This window comes from Aspergillus mulundensis (genome assembly GCF_003369625.1).
Source record: "Aspergillus mulundensis strain DSM 5745 chromosome Unknown scaffold_4, whole genome shotgun sequence".
NCBI lineage: Eukaryota > Fungi > Ascomycota > Eurotiomycetes > Eurotiales > Aspergillaceae > Aspergillus > Aspergillus mulundensis.
The window spans coordinates 1,864,149-1,886,290 of NW_020797892.1; the positions used below are offsets into that span (position 1 = coordinate 1,864,149).

General features: G+C 48.2%; 9 protein-coding genes across 9 annotated transcripts; 4 read left to right on the forward strand and 5 right to left on the reverse strand.

Annotated features, from left to right (window-relative positions):
* Window positions 1-2,751: 2,751 nt before the first annotated feature.
* On the reverse strand, window positions 2,752-4,437 carry DSM5745_05072 (cytochrome P450; the record flags this gene model as incomplete). The annotated part of the gene is made up of 4 exons (XM_026747088.1): window positions 2,752-2,926; window positions 2,977-3,134; window positions 3,189-3,299; window positions 3,352-4,437. 4 exons carry the CDS (start codon window positions 4,435-4,437, stop codon window positions 2,752-2,754), a joined length of 1,530 nt encoding a protein of 509 aa, XP_026604568.1.
* A 546-nt stretch (window positions 4,438-4,983) lies between these two features.
* On the forward strand, window positions 4,984-6,749 carry DSM5745_05073 (uncharacterized protein; the record flags this gene model as incomplete). The annotated part of the gene is made up of 2 exons (XM_026747089.1): window positions 4,984-5,041; window positions 5,104-6,749. 2 exons carry the CDS (start codon window positions 4,984-4,986, stop codon window positions 6,747-6,749), a joined length of 1,704 nt encoding a protein of 567 aa, XP_026604569.1.
* Window positions 6,750-7,193: 444 nt separating this feature from the next.
* DSM5745_05074 (cytochrome P450) lies at window positions 7,194-8,909 on the reverse strand (the record flags this gene model as incomplete). The annotated part of the gene is made up of 4 exons (XM_026747090.1): window positions 7,194-7,365; window positions 7,437-7,600; window positions 7,695-8,825; window positions 8,880-8,909. The coding sequence occupies 4 exons, from the start codon at window positions 8,907-8,909 to the stop codon at window positions 7,194-7,196; spliced, it is 1,497 nt and encodes a 498-aa protein (XP_026604570.1).
* Window positions 8,910-9,709: 800 nt separating this feature from the next.
* Window positions 9,710-11,605, forward strand: DSM5745_05075 (Beta-glucosidase C; the record flags this gene model as incomplete). Its single annotated transcript, XM_026747091.1, has 1 exon — window positions 9,710-11,605. The coding sequence occupies one exon, from the start codon at window positions 9,710-9,712 to the stop codon at window positions 11,603-11,605; it is 1,896 nt and encodes a 631-aa protein (XP_026604571.1).
* A 476-nt stretch (window positions 11,606-12,081) lies between these two features.
* Window positions 12,082-12,886, forward strand: DSM5745_05076 (uncharacterized protein; the record flags this gene model as incomplete). Its single annotated transcript, XM_026747092.1, has 2 exons — window positions 12,082-12,225; window positions 12,272-12,886. The coding sequence occupies 2 exons, from the start codon at window positions 12,082-12,084 to the stop codon at window positions 12,884-12,886; spliced, it is 759 nt and encodes a 252-aa protein (XP_026604572.1).
* A 74-nt stretch (window positions 12,887-12,960) lies between these two features.
* Window positions 12,961-13,776, reverse strand: DSM5745_05077 (uncharacterized protein; the record flags this gene model as incomplete). The annotated part of the gene is made up of 1 exon (XM_026747093.1): window positions 12,961-13,776. One exon carries the CDS (start codon window positions 13,774-13,776, stop codon window positions 12,961-12,963), a length of 816 nt encoding a protein of 271 aa, XP_026604573.1.
* A 328-nt stretch (window positions 13,777-14,104) lies between these two features.
* On the forward strand, window positions 14,105-14,862 carry DSM5745_05078 (uncharacterized protein; the record flags this gene model as incomplete). The annotated part of the gene is made up of 3 exons (XM_026747094.1): window positions 14,105-14,275; window positions 14,341-14,499; window positions 14,563-14,862. 3 exons carry the CDS (start codon window positions 14,105-14,107, stop codon window positions 14,860-14,862), a joined length of 630 nt encoding a protein of 209 aa, XP_026604574.1.
* An 836-nt stretch (window positions 14,863-15,698) lies between these two features.
* On the reverse strand, window positions 15,699-20,734 carry DSM5745_05079 (Cyclic peptide transporter; the record flags this gene model as incomplete). The annotated part of the gene is made up of 13 exons (XM_026747095.1): window positions 15,699-15,900; window positions 16,015-16,485; window positions 16,538-17,165; window positions 17,221-17,336; window positions 17,384-17,455; window positions 17,504-17,627; window positions 17,672-18,037; window positions 18,116-18,278; window positions 18,340-19,028; window positions 19,085-19,318; window positions 19,392-19,671; window positions 19,728-20,483; window positions 20,537-20,734. The coding sequence occupies 13 exons, from the start codon at window positions 20,732-20,734 to the stop codon at window positions 15,699-15,701; spliced, it is 4,299 nt and encodes a 1,432-aa protein (XP_026604575.1).
* Window positions 20,735-20,985: 251 nt separating this feature from the next.
* On the reverse strand, window positions 20,986-21,759 carry DSM5745_05080 (uncharacterized protein; the record flags this gene model as incomplete). The annotated part of the gene is made up of 1 exon (XM_026747096.1): window positions 20,986-21,759. The coding sequence occupies one exon, from the start codon at window positions 21,757-21,759 to the stop codon at window positions 20,986-20,988; it is 774 nt and encodes a 257-aa protein (XP_026604576.1).
* Between the last annotated feature and the right edge of the window lie 383 nt (window positions 21,760-22,142).

Here is a 22,142-nt window from a genome sequence, read left to right on the forward strand (position 1 = left end):
ATTTTATTAATAATATAAGTATAATAATAATACCTTAGCCTAGGGTTTAAATACTTATAAATATTTACTTTAAAATATAAATAACTAATTTTATAATAGCGGGTATTAAAAAAAAATAAAAAATTATTTAACTAGGCTTGCTCCCTTTAAATTAATATTTTATATATTAAATTTAGGCTAAATAATTAGCTACTACTTAGTAAGCACTTTATTAATAATTAATAAGTATTTATATTTTTAACTAGTCCTACTAGTTTCTTTCTTAATTAACTACTTATAAGCATAATATAAGTATATTTATTAACATATAACTGGGAATATTTTAAAAGGTTATTAATATACTTAATTTTTAATAACCTTAAAGCACGGTTATGTCCCCTAGTATTTATTAAAAATATATAATTACTTTACTTATATATTAAATTAATAAATACTTTATAAGTATTTTACAAGCACTTTATACTTATTTTAATTATTTTTATTTTATTTTTTAGTTTTTTTTTTATACCGCGCGGGATTAGGTGTTTAATTATTATATTATTAAAAATATTTTTTATAGTTAATAATATATTAAACTAGTGCTTAATAAGTAGTTAATAATTAATTAATAATATTAATATTAAACTTTAATTAATATAAAATTATTAAAAAGGTAAGATTATATTAATTATATAAGATTAGTTAATTAAAATTAATTATATATTTATTACTAACTTACCTAGCTTAGTATTTTTTTTACTTATATTTTAGGGGTGATACTTATATAAGCATTTAAAACACTCACATGACATATGTCCACTAGTGAGCAGGACGCAGGTTAAGCTTATCGGCTTATGTAGGACAAGCGGTTCCGGCCGCGGTGCCGTAGGCGCCATTACCTAGCGGCCCTTGTCTTCCCAACGTAGGTCCCGTTATTTCTAGGGCGCAGGCTTTAATGCCGGGAGTAATATGCAAGGTAAAATAAAGTAAATCTTATTTAAATTATTAAGAATATTATTATTAATAGCTTATTTACTATTTAATACTTTTATTAATAACTTATTTTGAATAATAATACTTTTGTAATAGCTGTAATTCTTGGAGATAAAAGCTTGGAGATTGTATCTAGCTAGGCCATAATAGTAAAGCTATACTTAGTATGGCTAACTAAGCTAATAGGCAAGGGTTATAGTAAGATAAGTAATATATTATATTTTAATACCCCCCTAGGCCCTATATAGTAGTGTTTAGGCTTAAAGAAATAATATAATCATTATAAATTTAGGTTAAACATGGTTTATATTTTATATGATTAAAGGCCTTAAGTAGGACTTCTTATATTAAATATAATATTAAATTTAAAAATTTAAAAAGATTTAGTTAGCCATGCACCTAAATGGCGTAATAATAAAAAAGATAATAAATAAAGTATAAATAAAAATCCCTAAAAATCTTCTTTTAGTAATAATTATAGTATATTATACCTTATTTTAAGACTTTTTAATAAAAAAGGGGGGCAAGGGCCTGGGGGATAGTAAGGTATAAAAAATAAATTAAGTAGTAAAAGGAAATTAATAAAAAGAATAAAAAAATAGAAAAATATTTAGTAAAAAAACTAGAAAAGCTATATATTTATATTTTCAAAAAATTTAACCTAAGGAAATATTTCAACTATAGTAGGCCTAGTATCCTATTTAAAATATATTAAAATATAATTAAAGCTATTAATTTTAAAAATAAGCTTATCCTGGCCGTGAAGAGCTAAAACATGTTAAAAAGTAAAATAAATAAATATATTAATAATAAAAAATTTAATATTTAGCATGTAATAAAGCCTATATAAGTAATTAAAAACTTTAAACTATATTACCTAGGGCTATATTTAAAGGCAGGCAAGCCTTATAACTTTTTAAAATATTACCCCTAGTTATTAAGGCTATAAAAAATATATATTATTAGTTTAATTAAATAGGCAACTCTACAGGCCTAGTTTATAAAGAAGATTATATTTTATTATTTTTATTTTATATAAACTAGGCCTTTTAAAATAATTTTTACATGCTTAAATATTTACACCCACCTTACTAGTAAAAAAGGGGTTATAAAAATAATAAAAAAGTGGCTTTAAAAGGCTAACTAAACGTAAAATATTATTAAAGATATTTAATATAGGCTAAGTAATGCTAAATCTAGAAATTAAAGTATTAGAATAAAGCTAAACTAGCCTAAAAAACTATTAAAGTTAGTAAAAATAATAGTATAAAAAATAAAAAATATACCTAATTATATATTATTAAAAGTGCTAAATATAGGCTAAGTAGTGCTAAATACAGGAATTAAAATACTTAAATAAAGTTAAACTAGCCTAAAAAGCTACTAGAGTTAGCAGGAATAATAGTATAAAAAATAAAAAAATATACCTAACTATATATTAAAGCTAAAGCTAAAGTATTATAAATTAATTAAATAAAATATAGCCTAATAAAAGGTACAAGGTTATAAAAATAAAAAAAGTACTAAAAGTAATGTATAGGGGTAAAAGGTAGAAGGCAGAGCGGGAAGGCAAAAACTAATAATTAAGCCGGAACATCCAGAAACATGGGAGGGGACAGGGACGGGGAGATAGTGAAGGCGAGCTGAGAATTCCAAATGCTGAAGATTATCACGAATCTGTCATACATCATTGCTGTGATCAAGCTACCCTACCTGGAGTAGCCCGGTAGATACATGGATGACCCCGAGTGCACATCCTAGTTCAGGCTTACTATCCAGTCAATCAGCCAACACCTTCGTCACCGTCACACGAACCCCCTGGCTGCCATCTGCCTTATGCGTAATCATACCGTCGCGGTAGGGCGTCACATCCGGCAGGCCAGTCTCGTAGAGTTCCATGTCGAACCGTCGGACGAGCAAGGCAACCACCACGTACATTTCCGCATACGCCAGGCTTTCACACCAGTTAGTTAGTTCCTCAATTCAAATAGGCGAGATACACACTTCTTGCCCATACAGTCCCGCGAGCCCCGGAGAAAAGGAACAAAGTATCTCATGAGAGATTCCCCGGCTGATAACCAGCGCTCCGGGTTGAACTTGCTTGGCTCAGGGTAGATTTCTTCGTTCATGTGCACGAACCACATGGATTGGCTGACTGAGGTCTAGTAAATGTCGTAAGAAGATTGCCTAACGAAAACCGAGGTGGGAAGCTTCACCCCTTGTGGAATCGCCCAGTCTTTGTACACGAGCGTGTTCTCCGTGTCGTAGAGGGGGAACCGGTTGATCGTAACGAGAGAGAGTCGGAGCCCTTCTAGAATAACCGCCCGCTAGGTTTCGTGCTTTAGTCTTCAGCTCTACACCATATATTCTGGTGCTTACCAAGTACGGAAGAGCCTCGAGGGCTGTCCAGCTGGGATAGTCTGATGCGCGCACCAGCACCTGTTTTATCTCTTCACGCAGTCGCAGGAGCATGGGGCGCTCACTCAGCAGATGGAACATCGTGACCGCAATCGCCCACCCTGTTGTTTCTGTCCCGGCGAGCAAGAACTGGATGCTCTCCGCGGTGATGCGGTCCAGCGTGCGCTCCGACGGTGGGAGCGTCGGATCATTGAGCGAGTCAACCAGAGTAAACTTGGAGAAAGGCGTAGCTGGGGCTTGCAGTTTCAGTGCACAGATATCTCGAATGACTCGCTCATTCTCCAGGACGACCCTGGTATCCGAGGACACACGGGCGATGAAGGACGTGGGAACGAGGTGGCGCAGCCTGTCGCCGAATGGGATGAACGTCATCAAGGGGCCGTAATGACTCATGGAGAAAAGCACATCCTTGATGGTATTGGCGCGGTCCGGGGTGTCGAGGAAGCCCAAGGGCAGGCCGAAGAGGTACTCGGAGGTGACATCGGTGCCCATTGCCATCGCCAGCGAGTCGAGGCAGAAGACGGCGCCGGTGCTTCCCCTCTGCTGCACGATCTCCATCATCTTCTCGATGGATGGTTTGAGGCGAGGCTCGATGTCCACGATCGACTTCTTCGAGAAATGCTTGAGGGAATGGTTTCGCCGCTTCTGGTGCAGTTCGTGCTCGCCCGTGGCGACGGTGCTGTCTGACAGGGTGATCAGCATGCGAAGATAGAATTTGTCCTTGTTGCGTTTCTGGCTATTGCCTGGATAGATCTCGGAGAAGTAACTTGGGTCGTTGATGTGAACCTCGTTGGGGCCGACGCGGACGATTGATCCTGAGAAGTTAGTCCATTCCGGAACAAAAGCATCTGACGTACCATATTTCCTATGCAGCTCCTCGATTTTCCAGATGTATCTGCCGGTATGGATCACGTTGTGGTAGAATTCGTAGATTCTGGAGGCAGCGGCGAGTTTAGGGCCAGGGAAGCGAGAGAGAGGGTGCCAATACAGCCGATAGAAAGACCGGCAGATGAGAAAGGCGAACAGAATAAGGACTAACGTAAGCATTGTTCGGGTATAAGGCTTGTAATGTTTGATATGGTGTCTCCCTGCAGTTAACAGGTTCGAGACTGGTCAGATATAGCGTACTATTTCCTTCATGGTCAAACTGAAGGGCTAAGAATTCCGAGAGTTCATCGAACAATGGCTGGATGCGATGATCACAGGGTAAGATTTGATGGATCAAGAAAAGAACCAGGATATCCCTGCTCGAGCTCCCTGTCTGCCTGCATATGCATTCTGAATCACATCGATGCTTGCATGGCATGAATGCTGCACCCTGATAATCCCATTTCGAGCTGGACTGTTCGCAGAGTTGCCACTCGGCGAAGTTGCTGGCAATAATTGCTTATTACACGACTTCCTAAGAGACGATGACTTCTCATCTGCAGGAGGAATAAAGAGAGGCAATCAACCATGAAACCACAGTATGACATCCAGGCGATTTCGACTGCCGATAATTCTTGCAAAACGAGGCCTATGGAACTGTTTCTGTCTCAAGCAGTGATCTGCTTCCTGCTCTTGTATGGGACCTTTCGTTTCGCCACGCTTTTCATGCTAGATGCTGGGCCCTGGATGTGGGCACTTTTCTTCATCGAGTTCGCTTCATACGGTACGCATGAAGACCCTACCATAGAGTCCTTGGAGTGATGGAACAGAATTAACTGTGCATAGGCCAGATGCTTCCATTCCAAATCCTGCGTGTATCTGCGTTAAAGGCAGAGAAGAACTCAGAACAGCTGCCTTCGTACCGTCGGAAATGTCGACTGGTCGGTGGCCAAGTGCCTCTGGTCGACGTGTACATCCCCTGCTGCGGAGAACCCCTGGAGATCATCGTGGGCACAGTCCGCGGCGCCTGTCTCATCGATTTCCCTCAGCACAGGTTCGCGGTGCATGTCCTCGATGACGGGAACTCTCTTGATCTCCGAAAAACCGTCGAAGAGCTGCGCATCCAGTGGCCCAATCTGCACTATCACTATCGGGGCCTGCACGACTCTGGATTCGACAAAGCCGGCAATCTGAACCATCTTCTCCTCAACGAGCCCAGAAGCACCCCGGTCCCTGAATTCATAACCGTCCTCGACGCAGACTTTATTCCCGCGCCGGACCTGCTCCGAGCCGGACTCGCACACCTCGTCACAGACCCCACGCTGGCCATCGTTGGAACCCTGCAGATGTACTACAATCTCCCCCCAGGCGATCCTCTCTACCAGGGCCTGGAGTGGTACTCGGCCGTGCTGACCCCCCAGCTGAACGCCCTCGGAGCGGCAGTCGCCTCTGGATCGGGCTGCATCATCCGTCGCGATCCGCTCGTTGCGCTCGGTGGGTTTCCCACCCTGACTAGCGGCGAGGATATGATCCTTTCCTACGCCCTGGGAGCATCTGGCCATCGTATCATTCAGTTGACGGAGCCTCTTCAGTACGGGAGAGTTCCCGAAAGTATGCAGGGCCATATGTTCCAGCGGAAGCGGTGGTCGGTTAGCTTGGCCCAGCGCATTCGGGCGTGGAAAGATGCTCCCCGGAACCCGATCCCAGCGTCTCGTCGTACGTCGGTGATGCTTGAAGGGGTGGTTCATATCCTGACGCTCTTTTTTCGAACGGTGGAGTTCGTCGTTCTCCCCCTGCTCCTTCTCACAGGCCAACCACTAATCCCTGCGCCGCATCTCGGCATGTTGAAAGTCCAACTTGCCATGGCGACCTTGTATCTCCTGCTTCTGTATGCCACCGAGTACGTCCAGGCTTTCCGCGCTGATTTCCGGGTTTCCATCTTTCCGCATCTCGAGGAGGCATGGATGGCGCCAGGACAACTTCTCGCAATTATTCAAAAGTGCTTTTCCCAGTCAAATTCCAGCCAGTCCCAGGTCACCGGAAGTACCAGCCACGCTTGGAATCGAGACATTCCAGATCGACGTGCTTCTTCCGAGATAGCCATCAACGCCATCTCCCTGCTCGCCACCCTGGCCGGCGCCATATCCCATATCCCAACCATTCTCGGACAATCATACTCTTCATCTGATGGTAAAGGCGTTGTGACGCTCCTCAGCACGATCGCATACCCACCGATGCTGCATCTCGTGTATACCTGCAGCACAACGCACTGGATCCCACTACGGGCTTACTTGTATCCACCTCGGTATCCTGCGTTGCTGACGGCCTTGGGCCCTCACCCGCGGGATCCTGGCGCGCTGTTTCCCACAAAGGCTGTTAGAGAGCGGTTAGTGAGCGCTCGGAGACCGGCTCTGGGGCATCGGAGGCATTTTCTGGCGATCGGGGGGCTTTTTGGGTGCGTTTGTGCTGTGATTTTTGCCTTCACTCCGTAGTTTATGTTTATGTTGGAGTCGGAGGATGAGTCATTCCGGGTCAGGTGACCCCGTGCCCCGCCGTGTATTTCTCTTAGTAGTGTCGGCCGTGTTCTTACCTAGCACTCACTCAATACCATCACAGTTCTTTGGTCATCAGTTTATGAGAACAATTGTGAACGTGAACTGCAGGGAGGGGCTGTTTATTGAAGTCCATTGGGTTGACAAAGGATCAAAACAATCTAGGACTGCGGGAGATTAATGTAAGACCTTATAGGTAAAGTATTTTATCCATATATTTCAGCTGAAGATGTGAGATTAAGGAATTGAGTATTTAGGATGAATGGAGTGGGAAAGAATGGTTATTATCAATCCACGCACACATACACGCACTCCAGTTCGTATACCTAGGTATATGTTTGCATATAGCTATGCGTCCACCAAAAAGAGCCCTGGCCAATAATTCTATTTCATCGAACAGGCAGTGCGCCGTGGAACCAGAGAGACATTCAACGGTGGCTTCTCCCAGGTCGAAAAAGTCCGCTGCATCTCGAACGCAAATCCGGGATCCTCGAGTCTGATATCGAAGTGGTGCAGCAGACGCGCGAGAATCAGCTGCATTTCCGCGTATGCAAGGCTGCGAACAGGTATACTGTCAGCAGGGAATCCCGGACAAATGGTATGGTCTGGATTGGGGCGGTTCAGTACTTTCTTCCAATACAGCTTCGGGGTCCCACGGAAAAGGGCTGGAAGACAGCGAGATCATCCGCAAACGCAGCCGGATTGAGGAAGCGCTCCGGGCAGAATTCGTCTGGGCGCGAGAAATTCGTCGCCGATCGGTAGGCTGCTAGGTGGGAGACGCGGACGGAGGTCTTTTAGTGCATGATCATTAGCTGGACAGGTCTCCTTTCTCCCAGTGGCGACCGGGCCATCATTATAGGGCAAAGAAGGTAAAGGCTCACTCACCCCTCCAGGAACGAACCTTCCATCAATCATGAAGCCACCGTCAGGAACCGTGCGAGGAAGACCGATAGGTGCTGGGGGATACAAACGGAGACCCTCTTCGATGACGGCTCCAAGATAAGGCAGCCGGCTGGTTGACTGGATGGTCACCATGCTTTCATCCTGGAATGCGTCACGCACCTCCTTCGCCAAGACAGCCATCTTCTCTGGGTGTGTGAGCAGCAGGTACAGAATCCCCGATAGTCCCGTCATAGTCGTTTCCCCACCAGCGGTGATGAGAATAGACGAGCTGCTGAGCAGCTCTGAATAGCTTAGGCCGTGCCCTTCAGGTTTTCGAAGGATGGGATCCAGAAAGTCGGCGCGGGGCTCCTTGCAGCTTAATCGGCGACGCACTTTATCTTCCGTGAAGGCAAGATGCTCGCGGTTGCTCTTCAGTACACCCAGCCGAAGAAGTCGGGGGAAAATAGTGGTCGAGTACCGACCCAACAACGGCACCTCCTGCAAAACACGAAGGACAACGGAGGCCTTGACACTCTCGAAGAGACGATGCAGCCACGCATGCAAGCCCCCAGAACTCAAGCAGTCGAAAGACTCGCCAAACGTGAGGTCCCCCACGATATCAAACGTAACACAGCCAAACCAAGTGGCCATATCAAAGACAGCATTTTCGTCCTCCCTCACGCGCTGCTCCAGGGTGTCGATTAGCTGGGTGACGTACCCGTTGATTAACGATTCCTGGCTGCGCAAGGAGCGGTCCGAGAAGCCATTGGCAAAGAGCGCTCGATACCGTCGGTGCTCGGCCCTGCTGCAGTAGATGATATCCGGGCCGTTGGGGTTGCGAACGTACCATTTGCTGTCCTTGAGCATTTCGGGCTCTGCGCGGTTGCGATGCCCGTATATATCCTGCCATGCCTTGCTGGTGATGTAGGATAGCTTGTTTGGGGCGATGCGCACGACGGGTCCGTATTTCTTGTGCATCGACACAACGACCGAGTGTTCGTGGCCGATGAGCGTCGCGTACATGAGCGGGATTGTGCTGGAGGCTTGGAGCCATGGCCCAGGGAAGCTGGCAAGTGGGTGGAAAAATAGATTGTATATGATCCGGCCTAGGAGAGAGGCGATCACCTGGCAGTCCTGCATGTTAGAACTTGGTAGACCCTGAAGAAAGCATGGATGAGTAGAGCTGACCAGCAGTAAGATTGTACCAACAGGCTCCATGGTAGCTGCAGGGCTAAACAGAAGGATGTCTTGTTCTCCAAAGAAGGTTGTTGATATGACAATGGAAGATTTGAAACTGATTCCCTTGAATGGGAAATGCTGAGTTATATCCCCCTGTGATTCCTGGTATAGAGTGCGCTTGCTCTCTTTCGGCTGAAGGTGACACTCATATCTTGATAGGGTACATTCATGAGTCACCGACCTCTGCGGAAACCTTTGCGTAGGACCATTGATTCCTTTTTCTTTTTCTTTTTGTTTTTTTGTTCGTAGCAACCATCATCGTGCACCTTGAACGACATCCCTGCAGTAGATGCAGCTGCCCAGGAGGAAAGTGGAAGTACGCGTATTGGCCGTGTGCTTACCGTACGCCTGTCATCCATAATCCATATGGATTCCTTCGCTTGCATGATCCCAAAAGGAGATCGCTCTAACAGTGCTCAGCCGCCGCAGGCAGTCTTAATCAAAATACCTACTTCAACGCCCACCACTAAATTACTCGCCCGTACGACAGTGATATATGGAGTTCTTAGGATACTACAAAGTGTTAGTGAAAGTATTTGAAATTCTTATTATTTCTAGGAGCTTAAATTGTCTATGAAAAACCCTAGTTAGCTTTAGCTTTTAAATATCATCTCGCTTCTTATTTACTTCTCCAGTATCAGTTCGATCGACAGCTTTCCTTGTACAGTATTTGAAAGGCCTCATAAGGGGTATAAATCACAGAGATTCTGCTTAACAGCATTCACTCTCGCATCTTCTGTTCAATTCCCAACGGTTGTTGGTTTTGAGAATTAGTCACGATGAGGTTTGACTCGACAGTCATAGCCCTGACTGCTCTAGCCTCAGGCTGCGCTGGCCTGAATATCAAGAGCAATGAGCCGGCTGTTATACGCCGTGACGAAGGCCTTCCCATCTACAAAAATGCCTCACACAGTGTTGACGACCGCGTCAAAGACCTCCTGAGTCGTATGACACTCGAAGAGAAAGCGGGCCAACTCTTCCACAAGCAGCTCCAAGAAGGCCCTCTCGATGATGACAGCAGCGGCAACAGCACAGAGACGATGGTTCTCAAGAAACACATTACACACTTCAACCTCGATAGCGACATCACGAACGCGACGGAGACAGCCGATTTCATCAACATTGTGCAAAAGCGAGCACTCGAGACACGACTTGGGATTCCGATCACAATCTCAACTGACCCACGCCATTCGTTCACCGAGAACGTCGGTACCGGCTTCCAGGCCGGGGTGTTCTCGCAATGGCCGGGGAGCCTCGGTCTCGCTGCGCTTAGGGATCCTCAGCTTGTCCGACAGTTTGCAGAGGTCGCAAGGGAGGAGTATCTTGCCGTTGGTATTCGTGCCGCTCTGCACCCGCGAGTTGACCTGTCCACTGAGCCGCGGTGGGCTCGCATCAGTGGTACCTGGGGCGAAAGTAGCATACTGACCAGCGAGCTCATCGCCGAGTACATCAAGGGTTTCCAGGGAGAGGGAAAGCTTGGTCCAACATCCGTCAAGACCGTCACGAAACACTTTCCTGGTGCCGGACCGATGGAGAATGGCGAGGACTCGCACTTTTTCTATGGCAAGAATCAGACTTACCCCGGCAATAACCGCGAAGAGCATCTCCTGCCATTCAAAGCGGCCCTAGCTGCCGGTGCAACTGAGATCATGCCATACTACTCCCGTCCTATCGGCACAAACTGGGAGGCTATCGGATTCTCGTTCAACAAGGAAATCGTGACCGATTTGCTCCGCGGTGAGCTCGGGTTCGACGGTATCGTCTTGACTGACTGGGGTCTTATTACGGACGGTTACATCAGAAGCCAGTTTATGCCCGCGCGCGCCTGGGGTGTGGAGTACCTCAGCGAGCTTCAGCGCGCAGCGAAAATCATCGACGCAGGTTGCGACCAGTTCGGCGGCGAAGAACGTCCTGAACTTATTGTCCAATTGGTCGAGGAGGGCACCATTGCCGAAGAACGTATCGACGTCTCTGTTGCTCGACTGCTCAAGGAAAAGTTTATTCTCGGCCTGTTTGACAACCCATTTATCGACGCCTCGGCTGCCAACAGCATTGTTGGAAACGAGGATTTTGTCCGTCTAGGCCGTGATGCTCAGAGAAGGTCCTATACCCTCCTCACCAACAAAGGGTCAATCCTCCCACTGCCCAAGCCGTCTCCGAGCACAAAGTTCTACATTGAAGGCTTTGACCCCGCTTTCATGACCGAGCGCAACTATACTGTCGTGAACAGCACAGAAGAGGCCGACTTTGCTCTTCTTCGATACAATGCGCCGTATGAGCTACGCAACGGTACCGTCGAAGCCGAATTCCACGCAGGTTCCCTCGCATTCAACGCCACTGAAAAGGCACGCCAGGCGAAGATCTATTCATCGGTTCCGACAGTCGTAGATATTATCCTGGACCGGCCTGCCGTTATTCCCGAGGTGGTTGAGCAGGCCCAGGCCGTGCTTGGTAGTTACGGCAGCAACAGCGAAGCGTTCCTGGATATTGTGTTCGGAGTCAGCAAGCCGGAGGGTAAGCTTCCGTTCGATCTGCCCAGGTCAATGGACGCAGTTGAGGCGCAGGCCGAAGATCTGCCATTCGACACCGAGAATCCCGTTTTTCGATTCGGCCATGGGCTGGAGTATTATCAGCCAATGGTGGAGAACGCTCAGATTACTCTAGCAGCGCTTTGACAGCGCTCAGGCGCCTCAGGCAGTCTTAATTAAAATGCTACAATGCCTATTACTAAGTTACTTGCTTGTATAATAGTAATATTTATAATTCTTAAAATATTATAAAGTATTAATAAAGATATTTAAAATTTTTATTATTTTTAAAAGTTTATTTTATTTATAAAAACCCTAGTTAGCTTTAGCTTTTAAATATTATCTTATTTTTTATTGAATTTTCTAGTATTAGTTTAATTAACAGCTTTCCTTGTACAGTATTTAAACGGCCTCATACAGTGACCACCCAAAGGCCGGCAGGGCGTCACGTGCAGTCGCGTCGCCGTAGCCTTGGCAACCCAAAACACCATCCATCACGTGCCTGGCCTGTTGCTTCCCTTCACTGTCAACCATCATTTAACTCTTGAACTTGGGATTACCAGAACTACCAAAACCCCCAAAATCCATCCATTCATCCTTGAATCGCCCGCCTAGTGGCTGAGATGGCAGACTTCCAGTTTTCCGACCAGAAGCTTTCAGATAAATTGGTGGAATCAATATCAAATCTCCTTGATGCAGCGGGAATCCCACATCTTCTCTGGGGCAATTTTCTGCTAGCCATCTACGGCGTTCCCACCATTGTCGAGGTGCGTGCATTGAAATCCATCGTGGAACCTACTAATACGTCAATAGGGCGTCTCCTTCATTGTGCCCGACACTCTGATCGAGAGAGCTGAATCCATCATCGGTAAATCCGGCTTTCTTCCGTGCCCACGACCATCAGAATGCCCGCACGAAGTTCCGCTGGTATCCCCGCGAGCCGACGCACACCGTCATATCGACGATGACCTTGCGATATCGCTATTCCGGAAATCTGAAATCCTGTTGGATTTTCCCGACCTCGAGAGCGCTTTCGGCAATTGCAGTCCGGATGTAATGCACGCCTCCGACGAAAGGCTTCCGTCATACACTATAGGGCGCGGCCAAGGCCGTCTTAGGTTCAAGAGCTCCATTCGGATTCCCACAACCATGATGTATACAGAAGCAATCATCACGTTGATTTGTCGAGATTGGCACACCAGACGTCAGGGTTATTGGGTGGCAATGTTAACCTACATCATGGAGTACGTCGACGGAACGGATGCTATGTTCAACAGCGAAGACCTAAAGGATGGGTACAAAGAATTCTATTGTGCTGCCTCTCGAGTGGATCGAACGATGTGGCCTATTCTGGAGGAACTGCGTCGCGATTTGATAGATAGAGAGGTCATCACCCTGGCGGAGGATGCTGGGGACGAATCCTGGTGACTCTTTAATACCCAAGATGTCTTTTCGCAAAAGCCACTGTTACAATCACTCAAACTTAGCGTTAGATACCCTGTTCAACAATCCTGAATTTCAACCACTTTGTGCTCATCGAACCCGGCAGACTGCGCAAAATAGTAGCCACGCTGGTTCGCCATGACGGTTTTGCCAGTAGCCATGTCGGTGAACTCGCAGTTCCAGTGAGTGTGTCCGAACGCCCAAATCTTAACCGCCTCGCTTTCCCAGCATTTCTGGCACGCGAGGTTGGTCATAAATCCCGACGAGATCTTGCTACCTGCGAATTTGGGGTCGATGACTTTGTCGCATACCACGGGGCAGTAGTGGGTGAAAACAACGATCTTCCGGTTCGGCTCGGAGGTAGAGATCGAAGCAACCTGTTCATTCAACCAGGTGAGGTCGGCCAGGTGCGCATCGTTATGGGCTTCGACTGACCAGTCGCCGATGAGGTAGAAGTCGTTGAGGCCGAAATTAACGTGGTCCATCTGGTCCCCAGCGATCCGCGAGAAAAGGGTGCATCCGAGTACAGTGACGGTTTCCGAGATATCGTAGCGAGTCTGGTCCAGCAAAACGAGCTTTCCGAGCGTCTCGCCTTTCTGAATGGCTTCGTCGATTTCGGCTTCGAAACGCTTCACGTTTGCTTTTGCTTCGACCCAGCTACTGTGGTAGGGCTCGTGGTTGCCGAGGACGAGAAACACGATTTTGAAGCTGGCCAGCTGGTTGCGAAGGAAAGGGAAGAACCCGTCATCTTGGACGTAGCCGATGTCGCCTAGTAGTGCGAGAAAGGGGGCCTTCGGGCTGATCTTGAACACATCATAAGCGGCAGGAGACTCCAGGTGGAGATCGGACATGACCTGAATGCGCGTGGAAGCCATGGCTGATAATGGCAGAATAGGCTGAAGAGGGAGCGAGGGAGTAGAAGACAAAGCTAGGTAAAGAGTGCGGATTTGAAAGTGGGAGATGATCTCCGTTTGCACTGAGACATGCCCCTGGCCGAACAGGTCCCAGCCCAATCCCGGTCTCGGGCTTGAGGCCATAACACAACACAATTTCTCTTCCAAATGTGTGCCTAGGTGAGGTCCATTTCCTTTTTGCTTTCTCATCCTCACCTCCCAATCCTCCACCTTCATTGCACCTTCCCATTCTAACACCTGCCTACCTCTCTGCAACCTTGTTCACCGTCCAATCCATCAAGTTCCCATCATGGCCCCGGTTGCGCCTGTCCAGCAGAAGCCGTCCTTCGACGAGCTCGAAGAAGCTGCTCACGCCGTCATTGCTATCTTCAAGTCCATGCCTGAGTTCTCCGACGCCCGCCTCGCTATCATCGGTGGCCTCAGCTTGTGGAAGTACCTGAAGAACTTTCGTACCACTGATGTGAGTTCACCATCTCAAATCTACTGGTCTAACACTAGATGTCCTCTGTGTCTAATTGATGATAGGACGTTGACTTCCTCATGACCGTCGAGAATGCGCCCAACAGCGTCAAGGAGAAGTTGCTTGCTCTTCCTTCCAGTCCCTTCGAGGAGCAAGCCCAGTTCTTTATGTTCAAGAGTCCTCGTGGAAAGAGAATACAGATAGACATAACTCCGAAAATGCAGGTAAGACAGCATGTCTATTCTTGTTATACTCGGCGTTGAGAGCTAACATCAAGGGTTACCTAGTCTCCCTACGTTCCCACCGCCGCCGTCCCGATTTCCACTCTTCAACTTGGACAGCTGCCGTACATTTCGGAGCTGGATCTCCTAGTTTTCAAGATCTATTCCTGCGGTCTTCGTGCTACTTCCCAGAAGAAGATCCGTGACGCGAACGATGCGATGTCCTTGTTGGACGTGCTGGCTTCGAAGGGCCCCGTTGTGTTGAACCCCGACCAGCACGCTGCCGTCACCCAGGGTCTTGACGATGTCGTTAACATTTCTGGAATGGGCCACAACTGGTGGAAATCAAGACTGGGAATGAAGTAATGGGCTTTTGGGTTGTGCTCCCTTTGGTTGTGCTCTGCCCAGAATTTTGAAAGATCGAGGCGCCTTCGCGCACATTTCTAGTACCTTATTTCAGTCCCATATCTGTTAACTTCACTTTGGCGTTGGTACAATAGGTACTGGAGTTTTAAAAAAATGGTTTAAGCCTAATTGTTCCTATCTTCTTGAACCGTAGAAGGCTATGAAAGTAAGAAACTACACTGATTTCCTGCACACCTATTGGGAATTCTGCTAGATTGACCACCCGGCATCCTAACTCATTGGACCTATGCCGACACCAAGCTTGACTTTTTTCACCGCAACCCTTTGTCACGCAATCTCTCATCTACCTTTCCAGTCCATTCGAACACCGCAGATTGTCCAGAATATCTGCTTGTTAGCAACTACGTTTTAGGCGCTTGCGATTCCCACGATGAAAATTGGTATATGACGGCCCGGCTGTTATGGCTTGAGGGCATTGAAGGTGCAACACGCGATACGTTCACTTGTGCCCCTGGATCTGGAAATCTTGGTGATGAAATCTTGAAGATTTATTAGCTAGGTATTTATAAATGCACTTAATAAAGCTACTAAGCAAGATGTCTAGGGGGGCGAGAAGTATAGTACGCTCCGACAAAGATAAACACAGACCGGGAAGCTGGTGACCGTGGTAGTTGATACCAGATAGAATGATGTTTGAGAGCAGACATATATGCGGTAAGGAATCAGAGGTGCGGATATCGTCCATTCCACTAATACAGTATGTTTCCTTTAGGCCCAATATATCCAATATATCCTTATACAGGAGAGGCCTCACCAATTGTTGAGGTTGAGGCTGTTTACAACCTGCGGAACTCCGACTCCCCCCTCTGCAGCAGCGCCTCGGCGCTTCCGCACTCCACAAGCTCTCCCTGTCTGAGCACCATAACACGGTCAAACCAGTGTATAAAGCGAAACCGATGTACCACCGCGATAACAGTCTTCTGGGAGAACTCCCTGTCGATGATATCCTGCATGGCTTTCTCTGTTTCCCAATCGACGCTAGATACGATAACGCAACGAAATCATCATCAGCATCTGGACTCCCTGCCCTCGCTCACGCGAGCAGATGCCACATGGGCAGGCATCGAAGAGAAAAGGCAAGAACTAACTCACCTGCTAGTTACCTCATCCAAAATCAACAATTGTCTCTTGGACACCAAAGCACGAGCCAGGGCAAGCAGCTGCTTCTGGCCAACCGACCAGTCCGCAGCGGCGAATTCCATGTCCAAACCACCTTTTGCGCGGATCCGTTCCCAAAGGCGTACCTTTTCCAGTGCCTGAATCAGCTCTGCATCATCCGGGACATCGTGACGAGGATCCAGGTTAAAGCGGAGGGTGGTGTCGGCTATGAAGAATGGCTCTTGGGGTACGACATTGATGCGTGTGCGCAGTGTGCTTCTCGGAATCTTCGTGATGTCTTGCCCGTCTATCAGAATTCGTCCGTCCTGGACGTCCAGCATTTGTAGTATTGCCATAATCAAAGAAGTCTTTCCACACCCTGACGGTCCGCAGATGGCGATCTTTTCGCCCGGCTGGATGCTAATGTTCAGATTCTTAAGTATCGGGATGGTTGATTGGCTGTCACTGTAACTTAGCTTGGCTGCTACTCAAGAAACGTAGCGATATATACTCGTACCGGTATCCAGCCGTAAGGCCACTGATCTCCACTGCACCCCTCTCAGGCCAGTCACTTGATAGGCCCGACTGCGCAATGGGCACGCAGTGTTCCTCTTCCGAAGGTGTATCCTGCGTAAATTGCAGCACGCGTGTCACAGCTCCGATTGAAATCTCGGTCATTGTCCACATCTTGATCGCATTGGCCAAGGACTGGTTGAGCGTCAAGACAAGGTTGAGCGCCACACCAATCGTTGCGGCCTGCAAGCGATCGCGCAGGGATACTATTATAGCAATCAATATAACAGCGATGGCTCCGACGACCAGGTCTAGGACGAGTGTTAGCCATTGCTGGACGCTGTACATCATGTAAAACGGTCTTTGCGATCGGTCGAGGAGGGCATGGTTCTTCTCTCTTAACTGCGGTTCCCATCCAAATGACCGGATGCTGGATATGCCGCGGATGGTCTCGAGGAAGTGTGTGTATAGAGGTGCCTTGGCCTCAATATCAAGTAATCGAACCTGGCGGGAGGTCTGTAGGTAATAAGACTGGATGAAGAAGAGAAGCACGCCGAGAAAAGGGATCGTGACGGCTAGATATTTGCCCACAATGCAAATGATAACTATGTTAATAGAGACCTCTATCATATCTGGCGAGCAAGTTAGTTCTCGGTGCGGGCCTCAAACTGGAATTGGGGCTCCTACTAGTAATGCAGTTGACAGCATAGATTGGTAGCATCATATCAATGAGCTCCAAATCTTGGCCGAACCTATTGGTGATGGACCCTGTATCAACCCTCTGGAAGAAGCTAATTGGGGCCCTGGACTGCGTCAATATGATTACACTCTAGAAGGTGTGCTGACTTACTCCAGCGCTGTCTTGAGCAAGTCGAAATGAAGTTTCAATGAAGTGTTATTGAGCCCTCGAACAAAGAGTAACCTAGATTACGTGTAAGCCCAGTCCAATAGCACTGTTTCGAGGACCTACCAGCAACCCGCTACTAGAGTTAACAATGTCATCCCGAATATCATGCCATAGATGCCAAGGTACATCCCGAGCTGTTTGTTGGGGTAGTCTTCATTGGCCTTTACCCACCATTGAAGCCACAGTGCTAAAGAAAATTAGTTTGAGACCCCAAGTATTGGCAAAACGTACTCTGGAAGCTGTTGCAGAAAGCCTCAATAAAAGTGAAAGCCAGAAACGCAGCGACGAGCCCGTACCCCGCGCTCCGGACGTAGTATTTGTACACGGGCCTTGGACGGGGTCCTTGGTGTTTTGTGCGGGTAGGACTCCCATCTTCAGAGATTTGAACATGAATTTCGGACTCTTGCTTCTTCTCGATATATGTTGGATAATACCCTGCTTTCTCGGTGGTCGGTGCAAGGGGGACGTTTTTCTCCGGCTCGTGAATATTCGCGACGACCTGTCGGTCTCTGGCAATGATCTCATTGTATGAACCTGAGGCTATAACGGCACCATCCTGCATCATCACTATTTGATCCGCCAAAGGGAGCATCTCATCTGTAACAACCCGTTAGGTCCCGAATTCGTTATCGGAAGGTACATAGAACGGCCTTGGAGATCATAGCGATAACGCACATGTACTCATAGCCAGAACAACCGAAATTCCCTCCTTCCTAAAATAGCTGTCCCGTCCAAATAGCTGACAGGAGATGATGGCGATGTTTTTTGAATCAATTCCGCTAAACACATTGTCCAGAACCACGACCCCAATCTTAGAATATACTGCCCGAGCGAGCGCCTGCAAAAAAAAAGACGGTTAAACGGTAAGTTTCACCAAGGTTGTGTCTCGGGGAACTCACAATCCGCTGCCGTTGCCCTCCACTTAGCGAGATGCCATCACTGCCGGCGATATGCCTGTCGCCCTCTTCGAGTTTCTCGATGTCTTCCTGCAGTCCACACGCGGTGCAGACGATATCATACCACGTCTGGTCGAATTCCTGGAAGCCGATTATATTGTTCCGAATCGTATCATTAAGGATCCATGGCGCCTGGGGACAATACGCGGCTCTTGAAAAATACGCTATTCTGGACCCTGTCTTCACCATATGCTTGTGCAGCATGGCCTCGAGGAGAGTGGATTTGCCGCACCCAACTGGACCCACTATCATGGTAACCCCTCGCGGAATATTGAGACTCATATCGCGGAAGACTGGATCCTGTTCTAAAGACCATGAAATAGTCGCATTCTGAAATGACAGCAAAAAGGGATTGGGCTTTTCGGAAGCGGGTTGCTGAAGCTCGGCTTCCTCATCCATGCGTAAAGTGGAGGGCTGCTTGCAGTAAGCTTCGATGCGATCGAAGCACGCTATGGCCTGCCAAATAGCAGGCATAACCTGGCAGAGATTGAGGAGTGGACCTGTCATAAGGGATATTAGCGCGAGCGATGTGAACGCCTGGGCTGAGAGAATGGACTCGTCGTGTCGCGCGAGAGCTATAATGGCGTAAACGGTAAACGTGGCGAATGGCGCAAAGACAACAGGGAGGTTGGCTAGAAGACCATTTATGTGAGCCCATCTTCTGGAAACTGTTTTCTGATCAACCTACACAGAGCCACCTGCCATATTAATAGCTTTCGGAAACGGACAGATGTCTGCACCTCTACCCTGCGCAGATGAGAAACCAGAGGGAGAAGGACATCGTTCAGCCCGAGCATTTGCACAGCTTTCATATTGTTCAGCACGTTTGCTGTCACTGCAAGTCGCTTCTGGACTCGCTCGACCCATTGCTTCTGTGCATGTCCAGACCGGCTTGATATTGGTATCATCGCTATGACGGCACCTGTACATAAAGCTGTTGTCAACCAATGCTCATCGCAAATGACAGCCAATGTCACATATGGAGAAGACATTACCTAGTGAGACCACAAGGGGAATGAAACAGGCGATCCCAATCTGGCGCTCGAGCAACCAAATTGCCACTCCAAGCTCTATGACGCATGCCCATGCCTCATGCAGGTTCTTCAAATTGGCAACTATTCGTTCAACGTCTGTGCCCATCAACGTGATAGCTGCCGAATCACTGAGTCCGGCAGCAGTCATACCAGTCGTTTGGTCATAAATCATGGATATGAGACCAGCTCGCATCATTGTTAACAGGCGGTAGGTCTGCCGCCAGTATACGGCCTGGGCCACCTGTTTCAACTGTCAGCAGGGCATCTGCATTTTACAAGACTAGACTGCGCGCCTACCGCTATTCCCCCATAGACCAGTGTATACGCGCCGACAAGTCCCGCTCCATACACCTTTGGCTCCGACTCGGGGGTTCCCCGGATATAGTCAATAGCTGCGGTAATCAGGAAGGGTTGGGTGAAGATGAAGCAGCTATAAGCCAGGCGTGGAGGGACCGCGGAGATGCATGGCAATCCGTATGCGCGGAACACGGCCTTGATCAAGCGAAATTTGCCCTCTCTACCCTCAGAATGCCAGGTCCTTCGAAGACGGTCTCCCGACGCTTGTCCTTGGAGAGCTGTGTCCACTTGCGGCACATCTTCGACCTCGAGAGAATTCCGGTATCCCGTCTGCAAGAACGGCAGCACCCAAGTAAACAAGGCCCTGCTCCAAAAAGCGCTCCGCTCTTCTTCCGTAGCGTTGGTGTAGGTGGGATTCAATCGTCTTGTCTTGGGAAGGGACTCAAGTATAACAATCGCCACGGTAATCAACAAGGTAATCAACGAAAGATACCGGGAGGCGTCGACGGAATCGATGAGCCAGAGTGAGCGTAATCGAGGTAGATGGCATAAACTGGTTGCTGAAAAGTACAGAACGAGAAGGTCCGAAGGTCTCACGGATCGCTGGTCCTCTGTAAAGGAGACATAAGATGCTGCTAACGATGCAACAATGTTGACTATGGCTGCTGGCAGGGATGCTCGAGTATGGAGGACAGGCGAGCGCACTTGGAACGCCAGAAGCACTAACTGGAGAACAAGTAACACGGCGAGCAGGCACTGTCTGACATTAGGCACAGTGATGGAAGGTACATGTAAGACAAAATACTAACCAGCTTGCAGACTGCTATCCTGCAAGAGTTCACTTTGATTGTTGCATGTCCAAGGAAATAAAGGCGCCATGGTAGGCATAACAAGAAGCAAGCGGTCGGCAGCAGGGTAAACCAGAGATCCTCGAACAAGAGGGTAAAGTCGAAGGCACGAGAATCCACACTGACGCGAGGGCCAAATTGATTGTCAGCTCCCGCCATGGCGTCAATGGCTTTTCTTCCATCTCGGCGAGTGTGGAAACGAGTGTTGTATAAGTAAGTGGCATCTGTGCGGAGTTTGAATTCGGAGTAAGAGGCCGATTTTCCTATTCGGGCAAGTCTCTCTCAACCGCGATCGGAGTCACCTCTGCCTTATCAAGCTCCAATTTTACCAAAGCGCGGAGATTATGCACGTTCTCTTTGGCAGGTTATACGCCGACAAATTTGATTTCTCCAGAAATACAATACACGCTCTATCTACCTTCAATCTCTTCGCGATGACCGTGCTCATGCTCGTGCCCGTTCATGACCTCCTCAGTCCCCGAGCTCATCATAACCGGCACCTCAACAAGTTGCTTATGGAACATAGAAGGATTCATCACCAGCCGCCTACAATGCCGCGCATGATTGGCCGTATCGAAGCGTCGCTCCATCACCGCTCCCGTCTCACGCATCCGGACCAACTTCTCCCAGTAAAACAAGCAGTGTGCAATATGCCACTCCCGCAAGCTCCAGAAGCTCCGTTGCCCGTCGCCCAGTAGCGCAATCTGCGCCTTGCCGATTGGAATCGTGCCGTTCGCGTCCGCATAGTACGGCCAGGAGCCGTCGGAGCCAGGACCAGACCGGTCAAATTCCGCCGTCAGCGCATCGTCCCGGCAGTGAGGAGGGAGCCAGGCGGTTGCCAGAGAATCGTAGACGCATTTTCGGGCGATGGCTTCGTCGATTGTGCGTCCGCAGTCGCAGAGGTTCAGATCTGGGGTCAGCGTTTCGGGCCGGTAGACGTCGTGAGAGGCTGCGGGCGGCCTTATGAGGTGGAACAGTTGGATAGGGAGAGACCCCAGTCCCCAAAGCGCCAGGAGGATCGTAATGGCGCGGGCTGCTGCACTGTCGAGGCGGCCTTGACGCCGGCCATGTTTGTGGATTGAAAATGTATCCGCGGCAGAGTCAACAGTATCTTCGTCGCGAGTAGACTCTTCGGAGTGCGGCAGTCTGCCCTTTGGAAGGAATGGTATCTCCAAAGAGCTCATTTTCAGACGATGGGTGATGCAACGGCACCGGTGTTGTGTATGCAGACAACCAAGGATTGATTAGGTTGATCGCAAGGAATTGGAGTGAACACGGGCAAGGCACGATTTGGTTTATGGCAATAAGAGCTCATACTTTACCCGGAGCCCTCGTATGATCTCTGCTCTTTACCAATCGATGACGGGTACATTAATCGGCTGTGTTCCGGGTCAACTAGAATGCCGCTGAAGCATCATGTCTTAACTGTGATAGGGTGGCTGCCCACTGATGGCAGTAAGCACTAACATTGGAATGAGCACTACTAATGCAATATAAGCGCTACAAGCCCCTTATGATAAGCACCTTACCCGGCTGGGTAGATCGCACAGAATTAGTATACTAGGGT